Consider the following 23,568-nt stretch of genomic DNA (forward strand, 5'->3'; position numbering starts at 1 on the left):
TAAGACATGATCCCTGCTCTTGAGATGGTTGTGGATTTTTTTTTTCTCTTGAACACCCACAATACCTCCACAGTCAGTCACTCTTGATCAACCAAATCACTCAACCCAAGTCTTCTCTTAGTCCTCACTGATTTCCTTCTTCCATGGAAACTAATGTAGGAAAATGTGCCAAAGCAATCTGAAATGATTATTAAGACTGTTTCTAATGACCGAAGGGAAGGCTGAATTTTGCATGTATGTGTAAGTGAAGACAGGGCTAGGAGAGTACAGGGAGTACAGGTAGGATGGAATGATAAATTCCCAAAGACTTAATTCAAACTCAGTTAAGGAACAGTAAAAATTGGCACATAGCTATGTTGTCAAAGGTGAGTATCACACAAAAAAATCTTTCATCGGAAGCAATTTGCACAGGAAATAAACTTAATTTCTTCAAGGTAATGAAAATCCAAGACATCACTTTCTATGTTGTAAATGCACTCTTTGTAGGCTTTCTGACCCAGTTTAGTGACTAGTTTAATATTCAAAGAGCAGATGTGTCCTCTTCACTTTAGAAAGTTTGATGTTTGAAGACAATTTAGGTCATTGGCTCCTGTGACAGCATTTCCCCTGTGAGAAAGCTACATTTAAGCATCCATCTCTTGTATTATTGATAGCAAAACTGGTTAAGGCCATGAAGTCCAACAGCTTTGTCTCTGGGCCATTCAGAAGAAGCAATTAAATCAACTCTATTCCAGCTTTCCTTTTAGAGGAGTACGTCTGTGCTTTGAACAACAAATCTGTGAAAGAGGAGTTCCAGCATGCTTTTTTCTTTTCAAATATATTTTAATCATCCTCTCCATACCAAAGCAAAATCAGAAATGACATGACAGATACATTAATTTTTGGCTATTCACATAATCACTATTACCTTGGTAGTTAATAAACTGTGCTCTTTCAGATGCAGAGCAAACAGATCCTTCCTTCATGCTTCTTACTCCCATCATATTGAAACCACCTGTCCTGGAATCACCATTGTTTCTATGTTAGTCTAGCTCTACTTGGGATTTCTAAGGGCTGAGAATGAATTTTTACTTGTCATTGAGTTTCTAGTTCCTAGTCCAGACTTTGTCACACAGCTGATTTCTGTAGATATCTGCTGAACACATTTTCCCCTAAGAACATTTCAAAATGTTAAAATGTAAAAGTTCGAACTACTGAGCATTGCACATGAGGTCCTTCCTGTTTCCGGTCCTAGCCTATGCTACACTGCCTACTTTTCCCTCATGCCCACTTTACTCAGCTACCCTGATCAATTTAAAATCACCCAACATGCCATGCTTGTTCACACCACACTGCTTCTGCACATGCTCTTTCTTCTCGTTGGAATGTCTTTTATCTCTTTCTTTCCTTATTGAAATCTTAATCATCTTTTAGATTTGCCCAACTCAAATTCAATCCCTTTTATAGTTAACTTTTTTCCTCAAGCAAAATTAGTTGTTTCACACACTGCTTTCTTAAATATCTGGTATGTTCTTCTATTACATTTTTATTAGAAAGCATTATGATTAATTGTACATGTCAATTTCCTCACATTAGTTGGTTAGATCCTAGACTGTAAAGATTATGCTATTTTCATCTTTGTATTGCTAATGTAACACATGGAGCTTGAAATGTGGGACATGGTCAAAAATATTTATTGGATTGAATTGATTTCTAGTTCTGAGTCCATTACATATGCTTTGCCATTTCCTGATAAACCAGACATATTTACCTTCTTTCAATATTTGTTCTTGAACAGAATGTGGAGGGATAAAAAATTTTTTTTAGTTAATCAAAGAAGTCGCTTTTTAGTTTAAGTAAAAAATCACTATCTCAAATCCTCTTTGGCATAAGATTTATGTAAATAAATAAAATGGATAATCACTGTGGTCATTTAAAAATGCCCGTCCTCAATAAATCACATGCTGAATTGAGTGTTTGAAACTCTCTCAAACACGTGTATTATATTTCTCTCTTGAATTCTGATTACAACCAAAGTAAATACCCCTACTATGCTTTCTTTTTGGTAAAAAGAAAGAAAGTTATTAAAAATAGAAAAGGAAAAATTGAAAGAGGAACCTTAGAACAAAGTGATGAGTACCTGCTCTCCTATTACCTGAGTATCCTGTGAAAGCTAGTCTCTCAACCTGCTGAGGTCAAAATATTATTTATTTGAGAACTCTGCCAAGTAAGGTCTGAGATTTTAGAAGTCAAAGTTGAAGGAAAAATTAATATTAAATATTGGTAAATTGTGTCATGGTGATATTTAAAATTTTATTTAGAAGAGACAAAAAATATCTTGCTGACTGCAGAGTCCTGGAACAAAGATGGTAGAACAATGACCCAGTAAGTGTTCAAAACCACTCAAGGTGGTCTAAATATAACTGATTAAAGAAGTAAATGTGGTTGGATAGGGAGATAAAGCATGTTCCCAAAGACTATCTTTTCTTCCTGTAACCATACAGGATATCCATAGAGGATAACCACAATTACATACAAGTTTTCATCTCCAGCATGCAGTATGGCATCTCATGCATAGCATGCACCTGGGACGTTTGGTTAAAGGCACAAATTCATCAATCAACTAATAACAGACTATGCCCTCTTTCTGAAATGTGGACACTTTCCATCAAAACACTGTCCATCAAGCTCTGTGAAATAATGGAGCAGATAATCCGGCCCATTTAGCAATCCTTTTGAGACAGAGTCTCGTTTTGTCACCCAGGCTGGAGTGCAATGGTTGTAATCTCGGCTCCCTGCAACGTCCGCCTCCCATGATTCTCCTGCCTCAGCCTCCTGAGTAGCTGGGATGACAGGAGCGTGCCACCATGCCCAGCTAATTTTGCATTTTTTAGTAGAGATGGGGCTTCACCATGTTGGCCAGGCTGGTCTTGAACTCCTGACCTCAAGTGATCCACCCGCCTTGGGCTCCCAAAGTGCTGGGATTACAGGTGTGAATCACCATGCCCACCCCATTTAGCAACTCTTTATGAGTGACCACTACTACTAATACAGACACATTCCTGTGGCACAGCCAACATTTTGTAAAACTTTCTGATGGTAACTTCAGATAGTTAAATCTACAGCCTACTTTAAACTGATTTTCCTTAAAATCCATGAGCTAATTTGCTTTTATTTACAATTTGTAGCATTATGTTTCAAAACAGCAAAAACATGTCAAATGCTTCTCATGTGTTAGGGCATATTCTCAGAACTATGGGTGCATTAACTTATTTCACCACAGTGAAAAGTAATTAATATTATTAAACTGTTCCTGCTTTATTCAACCTGTCTCAATCACAGATTCCTCATCTGAAAACTGGAGATAAGAAGACTTCATTATTGAAGATTAAATAACAACATATAAATAAATAACAACATATATAAATAAAAAACAACATATAAATAAATAACAACATATTAATCATGCATGTTAGTTTCCAGCCACAATAGTAACTCAATAAAACTTCATTTTCTTCCTCTCTTTGCTCAACTTTACCCATTAAGTTTTTTTGCTGTTATTGTTTTTAAAGATATTTCTGTATGAGAAATTTAACATCACGTTACTCATTAGGGAAATGTGAATTATAATTACAATGAGAAAAGCTCTACAGAATGGCTAAAACGAAAAAGAGAAAAAGAAAAAAGACAATGCCAATTGGTGAGAATGTGTGACCACTGAAATGCTTATATTTTACGTTAAAGAGAGTAGGAAACGGTATGATCATTCTGACAAACTCTTTGGCAGTTTCTACTAAGGTCAAACATATACCTACTGTGTAATCCAGCAATTCTCTTCCTAGGTATGTAACAAGACAAATGAGTGCTTTGTCCAACAAGAATGTTCATAGCAGCTTTATTCATAGGAGCCCCAAATGGGAAATAACCCAAGTGTCTACTAACAGGAAAAAAGATAAATCAGTTATGCTGTATTCATACAACATATGCACAGAATGATAGACAAAAGATAATGAACAAGTTTTAGGAGTTTGTTGAGTGGAAGAAGGCAGACACAGGAGTACATATTGTATGACTTGACTTACACAAAGTTCTAGGCAGGCAAAACTAATATAGAGTGTATTTTGTATACTTTAATGTGATGGCCAATCAGGTGTGGCCATGAGAGGAGGCACAGGAGAGACTCAGGAAAACAAAGTTAATTATCTTTCCAAGTCCTAGAGATAGGAGGCACTGTATGCCACACAGGGTCACATGGGAAAAACACCAGGGTGGTTAGGAGGCAGAAGATGGGAGCTACAGGACAGCTTAAACCCCAGTCTTTACTGGGGTTTCCTAGAGAATGGCAAGGCAGGCAGGGTAATCGTGTTAGGATTGGCTATTCTGAATAATTTCAGTGGGCTGTAAGCTATAGGAGTGGTCCCTAGTTGCCTGGTACCTGGCCTTGGGATGATTAAGGTAGAGGAATATTGTGTCTGGGGTGTAAGGGCCAGATAGAGGAGGCATGGCTCTGGATTGTTAGTTTGTACAGCAAAGCCATGCTCCTGGGTAAACCATGCTATCTCTAAGAACTGGTTTAGCCCTAGGAGGGGCATTCTCTTCTCAGCCAGAAAAGTCTTTTAAAGATGTCAAAATAGTATAGTATGCAGAACACAGTACGTGTATACACACACACATACAATACAGGGATGGAAATCTGACAGTGGTTACCTTGGGTGGTGGTGATTGCTGTGGTATTAACTGGGGAAGGTCACTAAATAACTTTCTAGGGTGATGCCAATTAATATGTCTTGATACGGGTTGTGGTCACATGGGTGATTTCATTTATAAAATATTATTGAGCTTATAGAAAAAATTCACAAATTCTACTGTAAGTTATATTCAATTCAAGAAGGTTTTCTTGATGATGTTCCACTGTTCACTTAAGTAGGATACCTGTTAGCGGCTTTTACAGGATGGTGGAAGATGATTATACTGGATAAGTCAGTTTAGATGTAAAGAGCTGATATCCGGAATTCATCTTTGTGTTTATTCAGGACACATCTGAAAACACACGCTTTCCTTTTGCTCAGTGATATGCCACTATTGACAACTCAAAGTAATGCTCATGATATGATTTGGGTGTTTGTTCCTTCCAAATCTCATGTTGAAATACGATCCCAGTGTTGGAAGCAGGGCCGGGTGGAAAGTGTTTTGGTCATGAAGGCAGATCCCTCGTGAATGGCTTGGTGCCCTCCCCACGGTAATGAGGGAGTTCTTGTTCTGCATTCACGGATCTCGTTGTGTAAAGATCCTGGTATCTCCTCCCTCAATTTCTTGCTCCCTCTGTTGCCTTTGACAGGCCTGCTTCCCCTTCACCTTCTGCCATGATTGTAAGCTTCCTGAGGCTTCTACCAGAAGCAGATGCTGGCCCCAAGCTTCCTATATAGCCTGCAGAACCATGAGCCAAAATAAACCTCTTCTCTTTATAAATTACCCAGCCTCAGGTATTCCTTTATAGCAATGAAAATGGACTAACACTGCTCTTTATTCCCTTTGCCTAACATTTCATAGCTGTCCAGAGCAAAAGAAAGATGTTCTTGCCATAGCTCTTGTTTACTATAATTCTCTTAAGGCTGTTATCATTCTGGATGAAAACATTTTTGAATGTATAAAACAGGATAAAATGTTTCTCCACAATGAGACAGTTTGCAAAGTTGTTTGGATATGGAAAATGAGTTTGCCAGGGGGCACAAAAAAAAGGAAAGAGAAGTGAAGATCCCTCCTACAGTGTAACCCTCTTAATAGAGCATCCTGCAGTGGCTGAGCAATTCCCACATTTAATGACTAATGAATTTGGGTTCGCTTCTGCATTTGCACAGCTGGGGATAATAATGCTGTCGACAGAGCTTCTTTGAGGCAGAGGGTGAGGAGGTGGCCGCATTGCACTTCAACTTGAGCAACGTAAACTAGGCAGACTGTTAAACTGAGCTGTACATCAAAGCAGTACAAATTATAAATATACCCCCGACCCTGCACAGATGCAGTCCCTATGCTGCATGCCACTCTCTTCAGCCCACTCCGCCCATGATGTGCCTCTCTACTCCACACTTCATCCCTTCAAGGGAGTTCCCACCACGAGCAATAATCTCTAGGATGCATCCTTGCCTTTGCCTGTACTGCACCACTCTACTTAATCCAGAATAGTTTTTTTCCACCCCTTCTTCCAGTTGGTATCTCCTTCAGTACTCAGCTCAAGAGTTAACCTTTTCAAGGAAACCTTGCCCATCTTCCCAGCCTGTATTTGGTGTTTCTATCCCTGCTCAGCAGTATGAAAACATGTATCAAGTTATATTGTTATTTCCAATTTCTTTGTCTCTTCAATTCCAATATTAGCTCCTTTTGATCAAAGGCCTGTTCTTTTCATCTTTGAATGTCTAATACCTAGTACAGTTTCTGACACTTAGCAATAGATGATTGTAGAATGAGTAAGTATGTGAAGAGTAAATCAATTGGGGATGAAATGTTAATTTTATACTGCTGTTTTGATGTATGAATTGCTATACACTTAAAAACAAAACAGTGCTCATTTGACTGTATTACACTTGTATGAACTATTGTCCTTCAGAAAAATTTCAATGAAAGCAGGAATATTTGGTTGAAAAATTCATAATCTCTTATTCTGAACTCCTTTAAACATGGTTAATTTTCAAAAATCATAAAAATGTTTTAACCCATATTTATTTTACTGTGGCATTACTTCCAAACAATGTGCTATTATCTTTCTTTTTTCAAGGACATAAATTTGGGATGTTGCAATTTCAGTCAACCAGAAGAGTTGACAAAGCTTGTGGAACCTTTTGTCAGTGGTGAAACCATGAACAATGGGAGCAACTCAAGAAGGCGTTTACCAGGACATCTGAATCCATCCTGCCATCTCAGGGTGGGACTCTAAAAGCATTTCCTCATGATTTCAATAAGTTCCTCCAGTGAAGAAGAGTCTTCTACTTCTTTCAGACTCTCTAAGTCTCTTAATCAGAAATACTGTCTTTATAGTACACCTAAAATCAGATTCTGTAGTTGAACTCCATTTCCTCTTGTTATATATTAGCAAAAGGTATAGAAAAATTGTTTATCATCACTTGCAGAGTGAAATCATAGTTTTCAATGGCTTGCCATGCCTTCTAGGTCGGGGTAGATTCCAGAACCATTAAGCTATTATGTGTAGGAAGTTCACGCTAATTGAGTTAGCACTGTGCCTGCATCCTTGCTAAGAGAGGCTGTTCCCCCGCTCTATATCACCTGCTAGATGAATGGGTCTAGGTGACCATTTTTATATCTTGTGACTCTATTTCTCTGACCAGAGCTAAATAAACAAGGGTAGACATCTCACCCAACCTTGGTTAATGAGATTTTCTGTAGGAGAAGGGGAGAGAGAAACTGAGGAGATGGAAGGCAACTTTGAGATTACAAGGAACTGGGCGCTATACCAAGTGTTAGCAGAATACAGAATAATAGACGAAGCTAACTTACAAAGAAAAGTATAAAGTAGATGAGCCAAAAGACGCAGAAATGAGAGACTCCAGAGCCCCATAACAGAGAAGTCTGGCTCCCTGTGGCTGTACTTCATTTCAGTCACTGGTATTTCAGAGGTTAACTTTAGAGGAAAATTTTTATTTAAGTTATCAGGAGTTGATTAACAATTATCTAGGTGATAGTTCATGTTATATGTCAACTTCTCTGGGCTGTGGTGCCCAGAGATTTGGTCAAACATTATTCTGAGTGTTTCTATGAGGGTATTTTTGGATAAATTGGCAGACACTGAGTAAAGCACATTACTCTCCATTATGTGGGTGGGCCTCATCTAGTAAGCTGAAGGCCTGAATAGAACAAAAGGCTCACCTCCTCCAAGCAAGAAGGAATGCCAGCAGACTGCCTTCAGATGTTATCTGCAACATCAGCTGTTCCTGGTTCTACAGCAGACTCGAGCTAAAATTTTCTGGCTCTCCAGCAGACATAAGCTGCAATTCTCTCCTGAGTCTTCAGCCTGCTGGCCTCCCTCATCAGCTTTTGGAATTGTCAAGTCTCCACCACTGCATAAGCCAATTCCTTAAAATAATCTCTTTCAATATATATACACATCCTACTGCTTCTGTTTTTTTTTTTTTTTCCTGGAGAATCCGGACTAATACAATCTACAATAACTCCAAAGTGAAAGCAGTTGCACATAGGTAACATGCATTCCCTGAGTCTAATTTATTACAAAAGACACCTTGAATTCTGTTAATTTGCATTGCCTCACTTTTGTTTTATTAGGTTGAAAGGAATGGAATTTGTATTAACTGCATACTAACTATATGCAAACACAAACATTAATTTATGAATGATACAAAACAGTATTTGTATTATTTCAATTTATAATGGAGGACACTAAGACTCAGAAAAGTTTTCTGTCTTGTCAATAATCATTTTAAGAATTGGCCATTTCATTCTTTCTGTAGTCAAGTACCTAGATAATCTACCAATGTTTATTATTAATGCATGATATAACTCTATAATCTAGTTGGGCCTCAGCTGAAGAGAAACAGTAACAGAGGCAAACACATGAGGCAGAGGACTGCAGGGAAGGAGTTTGGAATTAGAAAAGTCCTTAATATGTGGCTTAACCTATTTGGGCCAGAATCTTTTCAGCTATAAAGAGGAGTAACTGAACCCACCACATTTGTTCACAGCATTGCTATGAAGCTCATTTCATTTGATGTAAAGGAAAGTACCCTGCAAATTGAAAAGGACCTTTCAAATGTTAAGCTTTTATTATCATTTCATTTTCAGTCCCTGTACATTTCAATATATATATTTTTGTGAATAATGACATCTCTTGAAGAACTGAGACTGCATCAATTTTTTTTAGAGGGAGAACAAGTATTCTGCTACCCCTCATAAGATAGTGAGCCCACCACACACTGCTCCCCAATAAACACGAACGGTTTAGTCTCAATTTCCCTAAGACACTGAGCAGCTGTAAGACAAATAGGAACATCCAAATGACCTTTCCGTCATTCCAAAGTAAATTCAAGAATGTTAAGGGTGGAAAGAACCTTAAGGATCATCTCATAGTTGGCAAACTGAGGAGCACAGGCCAAGTACCACCTGCCTCTCTTGTGTACAGCTATTAAGCTAAAAATAGTTCTTACATTTTAGAATGGTTGAAAACAATGAAAATAAGAATATTCTATGACATTTGACAATTATATGTAATTCAAATATCAGTGTTCATAAATTAGTTTTATTAGAAAACGGCTATGCTCCTTTGTTGTGTATTGTTTGTGGCTGCTTTCATGCTCCAATGTAATATGAATTGAGTATGGCAGTGGAAGTTGCATGACCCACAGAGTAATTGCAATAGACTACATGAGCAGTTGCAACAGAGGGTATATGACCCACAAAGCCTAAACCATTTACAATCTGGCCTTTTATACAAACCTTGCCTACCCTGATCTAACCTTATTCTCTCATTTTATAGATGAGAAAGCTGAAGCATTGAAAGATAAAACTACTCATTCTTGGTAACTCAGCTAGGATATTAATTAATGCAGAATTAATTAAGAGCTGAAATTCCAATTTTTTTGTCCATTTGATCATGCTGAAATGATTGAAATTAGTTGTAGTTATACTCACCTTAAATTATACAGCTTGCTTGTATAAAAGACTAGATTTTGTCTCAAAATCTTTGATTGCTCACATGAGCTAATGTCATGTAAAAATTTTGTCTTGATATATTCATTGAAATGAAATATATACCACATTATTTGTAAGCAGTTCTAAGTAGAAGTTATGACAGAACAAAATAATGGCAAAAATTAAACATTTCACTGGATACCATCAATCAAACTGAAAAATATGCTCCACTTTTGATTCACAAAACAACATATATGGAACATTTAAACACTTTCAGACAAATTGGTTACATTCAATTTTCTTACAAGAGATGATTGACAATAAGATGAGAAAATGATTTCTTAGTCTGTGTTTAGTGAATAAAACTGGACCAGTTAATTTCCCAACTGTAAGTTAAATTTCAATTTCTTGTAAAATGAAAAAGAAAGTGTGTCTAAAGTTAAAGTATTCCCTTCCTATCACTAGGAAGTATCTCTTGGGATTCCAGCAAAATCAATTACGTACCCGCCTGTTAAAATATCTATTTTCAAGGGGAAATGTTTAAACAGTGTTGCCAACTGGGGGTGATTTTGCCCCTTCCCGCCAAAGGATATTTGGCAATATCTGGAGACATTTTGGTTTTTACAATGGGGATGGCGGAGCAGGGGGGTGCTCCTGGTATGTTTCAATAGAAACCTAAGATACCAATAAATGTCTTACAAAGCACAGGACAGATGTCCCCCACAACAAAGACTTATTCAGCCCCAAATGTCAGTAGTGTTGAGGCGGAGAAATCCTGTTTTAACGAAACATCATTAGGCTAGCCCAAAGCTTTCAACAACTCTGCAAATTTATCTGCCAGGTCCTAAATGTTCAAGTCATCATTTATTTGTGGACTAGCACAAAAGAGCAAATATTTCTTATGGAAGCCTGTATGATAGCTCTTTCTTTCCAATAGTTTCTTCTAGCAAGATTATCACAGAGATTATGCCAGCAAATAGTTATTTACCTTCTTTCCAGCCACATGTATTATTGATGTTAACCAATAAGCAGTAGTATAATTTTCTAATAATTCTGATCTCTTCCATAAGAAAGCTATTTTGACTCTGATCTATTTTTTCCCTGTAGGAATCTGATCAGCTAAGATTCCTATTTGACCTTGATCCATGATACATGATATAATAAAATGATCTATGACTAACAGAAAAATAAATCCTAAGTCACATTTACCTTTACATGGAAACACCAAAATATTTCATTTGGGTAGTGCCTACACAGTTATCTCTAGACATTCTCCAAAGGCATACTTAGAGGATAAAGCAAGGGTGGCCTCAGCAAGTTTAACAGTGCAGTTTTTCTTCCAATACTATTTTATCTATTTTACAATGTAACCCAGTCAGTAATATTAAAGGAAATATATTAAAGTATGTTAGATCACCAAATTAAGAAATGCCTTTTCTCCAACATGATCAATAGATGAGATAATTTTTATCTCTCACTTTCTCTTTCAGTGAATGTTATCAAAGCAGATATCTGGTGCTACCTACATAGATTCTTCCTTGAGTACATATTTTATTCTGTGTCACTTTCACTGAGCGCGAAGTATTGGTTCAACTCCCTAACTAATCTTCCAACTTGGGGAATCTATGAACTAAATCATCTCAAGCTCAAGGTATTCTTTAATCACACACAAAAATATTACCAAGCCCCTATAATATCATTTGGTTCCTCTAGCAACTTCAGAACACTAATCAAAAGCACAGTAACTCATTTTCTCCAATATTTACCTATTCAAATGTAATTCATCTAGCACCCAAGATATCCTAGGCTCTCTGCTAAATGCTACACACACCAAATTGAACAAGATATGACTCTCAACTTCAAGAAGATTTTCATAATGAGTTGGAAGAGCTAATAATACCACAACACGCTAAAAGTAAAGCTAGAAATACCCACTGATGTTTATGGACATGCAGGAGAGGAGAGCTTTATCTAGCTTAGAGGATTCAGGGAAATTTTTCTGAACTCATCCTACTTACCTATGTTGAGCATTAAAATATGGGCAGGAGTTAGCTAGGAGAAGGTCTGGTGCAGGTTTTCCAGGCAGTAGAATTAAGTCGTGCAAAAAATCCAGCTATATGGAATTCTGTGATTTGAGGAGGGGAAAAACAAGGTAAGAAGGCAGCAAAGTAGGCAGAGGCCAGATCACCTTGGGTCTTGTATTCCATGCCAAAGAGCTTAGGCTTTATTCTGCAAGAGACGAGGAATCACTGAAGAATGTCAAACACAGCAGCATCCTGGTCTTACTTGCATTTTAAATGGACCATTCTGGTGGCTGTGGGAAGGATGGATTTGAAGTAGACAACACTGGAGGCAGCTGTAGTATTTTGGGCCCAAGAAAAAGAGAGACTGAATTTGGGAACTAGGAATAGACAGAAGGGGGTGGAACAGAGATATACTTATGAGGAAATCTGGCAGAACTGATTGGCTAATTACATAAGGATGGGAGAAAACAAGGCAAAAGGCACAAACCCAGGTTTTCCAGTTTGGGCAATGTGGTGAATGGGTGATCCTAGCAGTTGGGAGATAGTATAGAGGAAAAGGAGCAGATAAGAGGGAGGCTTGTTTGATTCAGCAATGGCCACTTGATTAGGGCAGCAGTTACACTTAATGTGTTTTCTCTGCTGCAAAGTTTTTCTGCCTCTAATCTTGAAAGTGTATAGTCTCCTAAAGTAAACAAAGAGTGAGGCTGACATGCATATTTTCTTTGAATCCAGAATACTACCTATCTACTACACATTTTTGGTATCTAAATTAGGTTTCCTGCATTATCCCTTAAAAAGTAATTATAAAAGTCATTCAATGCTCTGTGAGCATGAGAACTTTAAAGATGTGGATACATTTTGAGCCTATATAAATATATAGAGAGATATTGAGTGCTCAATTTTTAACTATAAAAATCAGATACTGAGGCCTGGTCATGCCAGAGGCCTAATTTTAATAAGCCAACATCTCTTCACTAAAGCATTACACTTTAGAAGCAGAGATTCTCAAATGTTAAGTGCATAACATTGATCTGGGCTGTTTGTGAAATGCAGGTTTGCAAGGTCCACCCAGGGGCTTAACTTAGTAGGTCTACGTGAAGTCACTGTCATCTGATTCTATCATAGACAGTCTTGGATCACACTATGAGAAACGCTGCTTCAAGGACGCATTGTGTTGGATAAAACTTTCTTCATATAAGACAATTCAATACGTAAAAATGTAGGAATTCTTCCTACCTTCCTTATCAGTTATCTATTTAATCTATTTTATCTATCTATCTATCTATCTATCTATCTATCTATCTATCTATCTATCTATCGTCTGTCTACCTATGCATTAAACCTTGAAGAATCTTTACTTATTTGGGGGAAAAGAAATAAAACTGATCAAAGCTATCCCTAAACTTCCACTCCTATGCATGTCTCTCTGAAAATGAAGAAGAGAAGAACCAATGGTTAGATCAGAATTCCTACAGACTGTTCAACACAAATCTTCTGTGTGATAAACATAAAAACTAAGTGTGCCCTTCCTAGAGACTTTGTTATACCTGAAACACCCCACCCTAGCAGTCACAGCACTGTATCTTTGCCACATGCTCAAGAGCCAAGAAAATTGTGTTCACTCTATTTTTTCATAGTAAATATTTAATATTAAGCAGCATTTAAAAATTTTCCCAAGTATAAAATTAATTGTAAATATAATTAAGCTTTTCCAAATGAAAGCCCTAAATGTTCTCTTCTTCCTCCTTTCTGTCCAGAATCGTTGGTTAGCTTTTGAAGGTTGTGGGGTGGAGGTGGTTTGGTGGGGGAGTAGTTATGGGCATCATTTATGGCTGCTTAGGACTTTGCCCCCAAGTGAAACGGCCACTTCTCACTTGAGCCTATCACATACCTTGGAATCTAAGGGACATGCCCTTGAGTGACCACTGCAAGCCCAAGGGTGATTCATTATAGTGGAATAAAGAAAGGAGGCATATGTAGGATATTCCAGAATCTTGACCATGAAGACTGTTTTAAGGAGCTCTCATTCACAACCACATATTTCCATATAAGTTCAATAGCATAGAAAATTCTGAAATTTCACATCATGTGACTAAAAATTTTCATGAAAAAAATACAGAGAAATGATCATATAAACAAACAGAAAATAAAAAGAAATAGGGAGAAACACTTCTTCAGATTATATCATCTAGAACTCAGAGCAGGGCAGCTGAACTCATTTTACTTCTCTTTCTGTTAATGATCTTTCATGATTACATTTTGAAAACCTGAGAACTGTTTCTTAAAACCTTTTGCTCCCACTGTCGACTAACACAAAATCTGTTCTTCCCAGATGCCAGCATCAGAGGGGCCGCTGAATTAAGTTTCCATCCAGCTCAGCTGAATCGATGGCAGCGTTTTTCAATGTGGGGTCCTTCCAAGAGCTCTGGACTTCAGAATCACTGGCAGAACTGTGAAAATGCAAATTCCTGAACCCACCACCCACCTACTCAGTCAACACCTCCGAGAGTGGGCCCTGACTCTTTGCTTTTCTCACAAGCTCCCCAAGTGGTTCTAAGCATTCTTGGTATTTCATATATCTTTCATGTGTTTGTTTGTCCATTCATTAAACATTTTTTCAATACGTGTTGTTGGTCACAGCCTGTAAAACTCTTTTTCATGCTAGATAATGGAAAGGGAGAAAAAAATATGATCTGAAAATTAACTTGGAGCCAGTTGAGGTTACACCAGCAGAGGAGCAGAGGGGAGGGTGTGGAACCACTGCTGGGTAGGCAGAGTCCTGGCTCCCTGCAGGAAGTCATCTGCCAGGACGGCAGGGCCCTTTCCCTTGAGACAGACCTTGCCAGGGGCGTTACTGTGCCTCCAAGCATCCCAGAGTGCAGTGGCCCTTGGACTTGGCTGTCCCAGCCATTTCCTCCTCACTCCCCAGTGACCACACATTTTCATTCTTGCCTCCACAAAAAAAAGGTCATCAGGAGACAGAACTCTCCAGAGAGACAGGAGGGTTTCTTGTTGCCTCAGGAATTTCCCTTAAGCTGCCTGAGGAACATTTCACAAAAAGGCAAGTCACATGGTTCACTGTTCAGCAGCCTGAGTCGAAGCCACCATTTGATACACATCAGACAGTTTTCCCTCTCTCCTGGGTTCTAGTTTGGTCCCATTTTCTTTTATTCTTTTCTTTCTCACTTTCCTTTTTTTTTTTTTTTTTTTTTTTAAGGGAATCTGAGGCTGGCAGGCTGAGATGGAAAGACGGGAAGTTTCTTTTATTTGTAGTCATTAAAATTCTGCCTAACAATACACCATGTTTTCCTAAAGCAGTTTATTCTTCAAGTTTCCCATCTTCAAGGCACTTAATGGAATTAGTCCATTACAAATTTCCTGGCCTTGCTTGCCAGGATCCGCCGATATATTCACCTAGACATAATGGGTGTCTATTTCCTCTCTTGTGGTGGAAACTTAACTGTTGCTCCCTAGCATGTGGCTCAGGAGTGGCTCAGGAGTACCCTGTCCGGGCTAAGCCAAGTTTCTGGCTTATTGACATTATTCTACCTCCTTTGTAAAGCTTCAGAATTTTAGATGTGAATGGGACAACTAGAAGGTCATAAATTTAAAATACAATTGGAACAAATGTCAAAGTAATTGTTCCTTGAAGAGTTTGAGAACACCAGAGGGAAGTCAGTTCCTGGAATGTCTGACATCAACTATAGAAGACAGAACAAATACATTTGGTTATTTGGATCTTACTTTGCTCCACAGACAATAGAATGAACATTGGTTACCATTATATGGAATTATAGACGTGCAAAACATTAGCACTTGGGTGGAATCTGTGCTGATCTGATTGCCTAACTTGATCATTTCTCCTTCAATTAATTCTCTTCTGTCACCTACTTTAAGTAATACTTCTGTATTAAAAAGAGAAAGGATAAAAAGTAAGAGTTTGGGCTTCTGACTAGATTCCAAAAAAAATTAAAAGGGAATTTACTATGTAAAACTCTGCATAGTTTCATCAGAAGGCAGGGTATATAACAAAAATACAGTGACATTACTGACTGAATATTATTTACTTCAAAGAATTCTGCTATTGGACACTCAATGGGGCTCATCCTCATTAATGAGATGAGTGAGATAAGGAATAATTTTCTTTACTTTTGTCAGTCCTACTAGAGTCAAAAACTGAAATTCCCTTTCTAGCCCATGAAAAGAGGAACTGCACAGTGAGAATGGCCGTACTTCCTTCTCAGGATCTTAATTCTTAGATGCTGAGACCACCACCCAACCCTACAGCAAAGATAGAAACTCAGAAGTTATCCTAGATTCCTCTCTCCACCACAACTAGTCCATTTAGCAAGGCCCTGTTTATTTTACCTTCATTACTTTTGCCTTAGCCAGGTTCTCATCAATTCCCCAGGCCTCTAGTCTAATCTTTCAGCTTCCAGTTGCATCATCTCACCCATTCTAGACACTACAGCCAGAGCAACTATATAATACCTAAATCTGGTGGTCACCTCGCTGCAAAAATTCTTTTAATTGCCTCCCCCTACCCCCTAGTTTCAAGATAATGGTCTAATGCTGTAGCTTAGCAGACAAGGTCTTCTATTAGGTGGGTGAAAATGTAATTGTGGTTTTTGCCATTAAAAACCTTTTGCACCAACCTAATATGATTACTTTTGCACCAACCTAATATGATTTAAACACTGTTGTTCACTGTAGCCATTTCCTTCTTCCCTTTTAATATTCAATTCTTTCAGTCCAAATAGACAACATTCTTCGATGCCCAAGGAGCATAGCAGGCTTCAGCATAGGGATTGAGGACATTGGATCTAAATCCAGTCAAGACCCAAACCCTTCATTTTAAAGAAGACATCAAGTTACAGAAAGATTAAGTAATTTGCCCAAGGTCACACAGCTGGTTAGGAACACAATGGAATTAGGACCCAGTGTCTAGGTTGACTTTTCCAGAATATAATTTATTATATTTCTGACATTGCTTAAAGTGAGCAAAGTCTTATGATTTCTCAATATAAAAATCCGAAAGTCTTAAAAATGATACTAATCATTTGGGCTTCATTAACACACTGACTTAAATGTCTTTCCAAAATCTGTCACAAATACAGTGCTTTCCTTTCTCCCAATGCAACCCATTTTCCAGAAGCCTTCCCTTCAGTAAGTTCGCCAAGACTTCAATACACAGAAAACTCTCTGCCCTAAGAATGATCTTCAGATTCAGTATGTTACCAAAATAAAATCTTCCAAATAAAACAATGGCAAAGATAGACCTGATAATGAATATGAAATACGCTAAGAACATTCTGTCACTGACATAAACTTGACTTTTTTTGTGATTAATAGTAAGATGGAATCTTGAAACACATAAGAATAAAGCAAACGACAACAGAAGAGAAATGATTTGGAAAGGGTCCCATTTGAAATTTACCCATTTGAAAACAGGCTCTGTCTTTTGGCTATCATCATTGTGTGCCTGTCCAGAAATTCATTTCCAAGTTTTATGTCCAAATGCAACCCCAAATTCAAAATGTGAGTTTGTTGGCATGTTGAAAATTTGCTCTGAGATGGACGAAACAACAAATGAGATGCTTTCAGGAGGAATAATAAGTATATTCCAATGCTCATTGGGTTTAATTCATGCTTCAGATACCAGCCTTCCCCTTCTAATTCTGTAGTATCCTGTTTCTAGTAGGTAATGGAAAATAAGGAAATAGGATTATGAAGCCATTTCTAAATATTAACATGGTACCAAAGTAAGTTAGCAAAGATACACACATTTTTAAGGAAAAGGATAGAAAGGGAAATTGGCTTGAGTCCAGTCTGTCAGAAATGGTGACTGATCAGATTTTAGCTAAATCTAATCAAGCCATCAGGACCTACACTACGTTTACTGACACGTAGGGCACTGTGAGAGGGCAGGTCATATCAGAACAATGCTTGGAAGAGGAATAAAAATTACCTGTTGAATAGGAGAATTGGCTTTGTTACCTTAAGATTTCAACAATCTACCGGATTCCCAGAGAATCCATCCATCAAATTAACATAGTGGTGGTAGTATGGAGGAAGGTGGAATAAGACAGAGAAGAGGGAGGAAGGGAGGGAGGAGAAAGAAAGGAAGGGACATAAGAAATACTGTTATTAAATATCTCATTTCTAGATTAAACCAGAAAGAGCATTTACCAAAATATGCAAATTATGACTCATGAACTTACATTTTACTCAAAAGATAAAACCAGAGCAAGAATACACAGGAACTAGCAAAGCAAACACAGGACAAACACAATCCAGAGGAAAAGAACACATAGCATTCACAGCCAGAGAGTGGATAATACAATTGCTCATATACCAAAGCAGCTTTTCTTTCTTTCTAAGTATTGCTGAAAGAACTTGGTATGACTTTATTTCTTTAAGAGTTTGAAAGGTGCTCAATATCTGAAGTCTCACAGGATAGCTATGATCTTTCAAAAATACAGATGTCATTTGGGAAAAAAGTTCTCTAGTAAGGTTCCATCCTGTCTTTTAGATATGGAAAAAACAAGGACACACAGTAATGCATTTTATTCAATAAATTATTACAAAGCATCACTTAATAAAGGATGGGGTAAGATTGAGCTATATGCCAATGAAAGTATTGCTGTAGCATTAACAATGTCTCCTGATAGATAGTATGGACAGTACTTTCAGTTAAAAAAGATGACAGAGCTCTCCTAAAAAGACAGCTTCTCCTAAAAGAAGTACCTCAGGTAGGTACTTCTCTGCTGGTTTTGTGACTATTAAATGAATAACGTTCTCCATTTTAAAAAACTAGAATATTAATTAATAATATATTGAGAGTGATAGTCACGTATCTGTCACGAAGAGTTAAAAAGCATTATTTTGGGTTAGAGCTGATACATGACTTTAACCGAAAAAATATTTCTCATTGCACATGGAATTACTGCAGTTGAATTTTTTTCAGTGAGACTTAGATATGCCCATTCTTTGCCCCTGACTCTTGATTCACTAGTGATTCTGGAGAAAATGTACAACGATTTGTTAATTCTCTCGCCTCATTCTTTTTCTTGCCCTATCACACATGTTGTTCCAATAAAGCAAAAACACACATATCCAAGGAAAAGTCTCTTCTACTAACCATACCCAAACCTGCCTTTCCTCCTAAATGGTCCCTAGGGAAGCAAGCCATCACCATGACAACCATATGATGGGAGTTTGAACAGCACTTAGGGCAGCCTTTGTTGAAAGTTAATACCAGTTGGTGTTTAACAAGATAAGGAAAACTCAGGCAAGGGGTAATACTCTGTTGTGAGGCACCACTTAGCTGTATGGAACTAACTGTCCACATCAAACCTAACCTAACCAGAACACAGGCTCAGAACAAAATTCTGCAAGTGTAATGTATTCAGGGCTAATTCATTAATTCTCCATTGTAGCCCTCTGGACTCAATGCTCAGTGGTCATTAAATCAAAAGGGCATATATACTCAGGAAAAGTGAGTTAAGAACTTTGCCTTTTTTAACTTCAAATGGATATAGAACATCAGAGATACGCATTTTTCTCTATTAAGTGTTACCACCTTCTATTTGCTGGGCAAAAATACCTGTTTCCTGCACCGTTAAATGTAATTTGTGTTCCCCCCCACCCCCACAAGAAAGATCATGAAGGTGGATTGGTACACAATTGTATGGACTTTTTCAGTATCTTGAATTCATGTGCTTCTGGAAAGAGAAGCGCTGCAGACACACGGTGGCAATTCCTGCTCAGGTGTAGTGCCATTCTTTTGTGTGACTCACAGCTAGAGAGAGAGCTGACATACAATATATGCTTAACAATACTTTCCCACTACTGATTCCACTCCGGAGACCCACATTTTTATGCCTTTTCTAAAAACAAGGGCACCAAAAAAGTCACTATCTGAGGAGGCTCTTTCTTTGTTCGTCTTCACCTGACTGGCCACCTAACTACACAAAGCTTTTAAATTAATGAGGAGAATCCTTTGTTCTCTCAGGTTCCATTTAAAGGGAAAGTGGGTCGAAGGGCTTCCCCAGGGAGAGAGAAAGAAAAGCCCAGGAGCCAAACACAAGGGAGTAAGAGATTTCACTTCCACTACTATTCCCACCCTCCCAAAGAAGTTAATTAATTCTGTTTTAGGAATGGTTAAAAGGGGTGGGGGAGCACCAGGTAGCCCATTCTCTGAGATCAAAATCTCCTTCTCAAGTGTGGTTCGCACCAGCCTCTTGTCTCTGACACCACGGGATGTGGGTGGGGGGCGAGGGGGGAGGGGAGGAGTACTGAGAACCTCTCTCCAGCCACGGACCACAGAGCCAGTACTGCATGCATTTAGGCTCCCGCAAAGGTGCGTCCCAGCCCAAGTCCCCAAGTTGGGTATTTAAACCTGAAAACCATAATTAGCGCCATTCAAGGCTGCAAGTTACAGTACCTTCAGAAGTCTGACAGATGGAAGAAAGGCTGCGTGGCACAGCTTCCGGATGGTCCAGTTTAGGGGTCGAGGAGCATCAGCCTGATTCATGACCCCTTCCAAATTCCACCAGGAAAACAAGAAACTGAAAACCTGAGCAATGCCTAGAAAATAAACGGTCCCCCACGGCTCTGGCATCCCATGGTCATCTCCACACCTGCAAATTCCATTAGGGCAGAGGCTTCCTGGAACTTGGAAGACTAGTCAAGTAGCCTTGCCTGAGCCCCTGAACCTTCTTAAGAAAGCCACCTCCCCTCTCTCTGCAGCCGTGCTCATGCATACCAAATGTGGCTGAATGGAGGCACACTGCCTGCTGCTTCGGGGAGGGGATGCACGGTTTTGAAGGAGAGGGACAGCCTGCACAAAACAGCCTGTGGTCGGAGTCAAAGCAGCCTGCTCCGGAATGCGCGCTCCCTCTCCCGCTCTCCTCCCAGTAAACGCAGGTCAGGCGTTGGGGGGGAACCGGGGCCATTGCTTTGCTAGCCTGGTTTGGGGGGGGGGGGGGCCAGGAGGGGAGCAAAAGGGAACAAAAATAAAGCCAGAACGGGAAACTTGCACTTTCTTGCACAAAGCATCTTTGAGGGACTGCGAACTGGCACGGGGGGAGGGGCGAGGACACAGGGAGAGAAGGGGTGCCTCCTAATGAGATAAATGCTTCCTTTTTGATTTATGTGACATAATAAAGTGAGGGCTATCATCAAATACATCTATAGGAAAAGAGATCTTTGTCGTGTTCTGAGGTTTTTATTAACCGTGATTGACAGTCTTCATCCTGATAATTCATTGTATAGATGATAGACACTGAGACAGAAGCAAACTCAAACACACTGAGTTGTTCCTTTCATAGAAAGCAGGGTAAACTAATGGGCATTTGGCTCACCTTTTAGAGATGGCAGTTTTTAAATGGGGGTTATGTCCTGGAAAGCCACTTGATACCCGTTCTCTGCAACACACGTTTAACCCATAAAGTGCCACCTGGGATGCTGTCTATAAAGAAGGGAGTTTCCTTAAGTGAGGTTTCCACCCCCATCATTTTCTAAGGAGGCTTTATGAAATAGTTGCTGAGTTGGAATGTATAGTCTTTAGGACTCCTGTGGTGAGAGAGAGAATAAAGGACAGCTTTTCAATTTGAAGGTAGAAACTAGATAATTTCACATAGAGAAGGTAAGTTGGGAGCATGAGAAGAGAAGGGAGTTCCTGATACAACCCCTCTTTGGCTCCCACATTCCCCCTAGGCATCAGACATCAGTAGGAGCAGTTGACCTGACAACTCCTATCGGGGAGAATCCCCACATCCTTGGAGCATCGCCATCTTATTTATTTTTTCCTCTATGACTATGCTGATTTTCCATTTCTAATTAACTTGAAGAGATTGGTAAATCCCAGCTCCATGGCTATTACGCAGTCGGAAGCTGAACTGGGAGCGCTGCAAGCAGATGTGATACACTGCTGTAATTCAGAACTGGGACAACACAGGCCCACCCCAGCATGAAATCAATACCTGACACACTGCGCTACAACACCATTTCACTCACAATGGTCTTGTGTCACAAATTTAAGAAAGATATTGCAGAAAACTAGTTCACCTGTGGAAGACAGATCATTGACCTACCTTGTATAATAAAATTTATGTCTCTGATTATCTTCTATCAAACAATATCACTTTAATAGATCTGATATACAGTTGACTCATTTTCTGTTACTATTCCATTTCCACAAAGGATTGAAGGCAGTATTAAAATACTAACGGCTCACGTGTATCGCCTAGCACAATGCATTGCATAGGTTTATGTCCATGGAAACCTTATGGAGTAGGTGTTATGGTCATATCCTTACCTCACAGATTAAGCAAATGAGGTCTAGAGAAATTAGTAACAAGTCTAACATACTAGTATAACTAGAGTCTGGATTGAAACCAGTCTACTAGGCTGTAAAGACAAGCTTTCTCTTGTCTCCTATTTCTTTCAAAAGGGACTCTAGGAATAAAACCACTGCCTCTGTTTTTTGGTAATTTAATCTTACATAAGAATTAAAGACTTCAAAGAAGAAATGCTCAGCATTTCTTTCAGATTATTACTTTGGTCTGATGTTGATGTAGTAGTTAACAGCATGAATTCTGGAATCAAGCTGCATGGTTCAAATTCCAATTTTGAAGCTAGTCTTGGGAGATTTACCTACTTTCTTTGTGTCTTGGAGTCCTTATCCATACAATGGAGATTAAAATAAACCCACATGCCTACGTGAGGACTAAATGAGCTAATATCGGCAAAGCACTTAGAACTGTGCCTGGCATATACTAAATACATGTACCATGATCCATCTTCTGGGTAGCATGTGCTGAGTCTGAGCTGGAAGCCCACTGACAATTTTCATTAAGCATGCATACATATGGTAGGAGGTAATGAAGTCAAGCAAGACAAATTAAAACTGAATGCTTGTTGTGAGTTACCATGAGTTTAATAAATGGGGAAAGAGGAAGGTAGGAGACTGCAAGGGCAGCATGGGTTTCCTCACGCAGTGTGGTATTCATCAGGTTGCAAGATGCTGCCTTTAGTGAGGAAGGCTCCAGCCTTTTTAAGCTTTTAAACGAATGCCCTTAAGTGGTTCTGTTGAGGTGGTGAGATCTCTGCTCCACGAAAATGCTGAAAAACTGCACAATTGCCAACCCCCTGCCCTGAACTATTTCAAAATGGTAAGGACCCCACAAAAATGACAGCATCATTCTGAAAACACATGGCCTTTGATTCTCCTATCCCCTTTAATTTTACTGAATAACTTTGGTCAAAGAGAACATTAGAAACTATGCAGAGTGAGGAAGTAGGAGGATTCACAGCCCTCTCTAATGGCAATTAGAGGAGAAAAGCACAAAACCTTCAGGGAATTGATTTGGAGATTACACTGCAAAAGAGGTAAAGATCAAAGAAGGATGACAGTGCATGAGAGGCGGTTTTTCTACCATCATTGGGGTGCTTTGTGCCAGAACTGTTTGCTATCAAAACATCTAAAGAAGGGTTTTCAAGACCCTCCTCTCTACTTTGAAGAAATTATATTTTCACATAGAAGATCCCTTCCCCAGTTTTAGAGAGAAGTCTAATGAGGAAAAAAATGCAGAGAGGAGCAAGCCCAGCCCCAGATATTAGCACCTCACAAATTCAAAGTGCTTACCTATAAATCTTATGAATGTGGTTGTCTACACATCTGCAGAACAAATTCTAGCAGCTTGAAACTCTGACATAGTCATACGAGCTTTCAGTATCCTAAAAAATAGCAAGCAGGGCATATCAGATTTCTCTATTCCAAAGCCTGCCTTTGAACCAACTCTAATTCTCTCCCATGCTACAGAAAAGCCCAGTCCCCACTGATTATCTTCCCTTTTTATTTTCTGTGTAAATGATACTAAACCAAAGAATCACGATGAAATTTGAG

At 38.8% G+C, this 23,568-nt stretch overlaps 1 protein-coding gene across 20 annotated transcripts in view; it reads right to left on the reverse strand.

Annotated features, from left to right (window-relative positions):
- Positions 1-23,568, reverse strand: part of TRPM3 (transient receptor potential cation channel subfamily M member 3) — a 904,668-nt gene that overhangs the window by 558,537 nt on the left and 322,563 nt on the right. For 13 of the 20 annotated variants that reach the window (XM_025359891.1, XM_025359890.1, XM_025359887.1 and 10 more), the window contains exon 1: positions 20,104-20,415. The exons of 5 other annotated variants lie outside the window; for them this stretch is intronic. In XM_025359891.1, the coding sequence (XP_025215676.1) occupies positions 20,104-20,280 (177 nt within the window). In that variant the 5' untranslated portion in view covers positions 20,281-20,415. Of the gene's footprint in view, positions 1-20,103; positions 20,525-23,568 lie in introns of those variants that run through there. 2 more of the 20 variants (XM_025359899.1, XM_025359885.1) reach the window with 1 other exon arrangement.

The sequence above is a fragment of the Theropithecus gelada genome, chromosome 15, assembly GCF_003255815.1.
Source record: "Theropithecus gelada isolate Dixy chromosome 15, Tgel_1.0, whole genome shotgun sequence".
Taxonomy (NCBI): domain Eukaryota; kingdom Metazoa; phylum Chordata; class Mammalia; order Primates; family Cercopithecidae; genus Theropithecus; species Theropithecus gelada.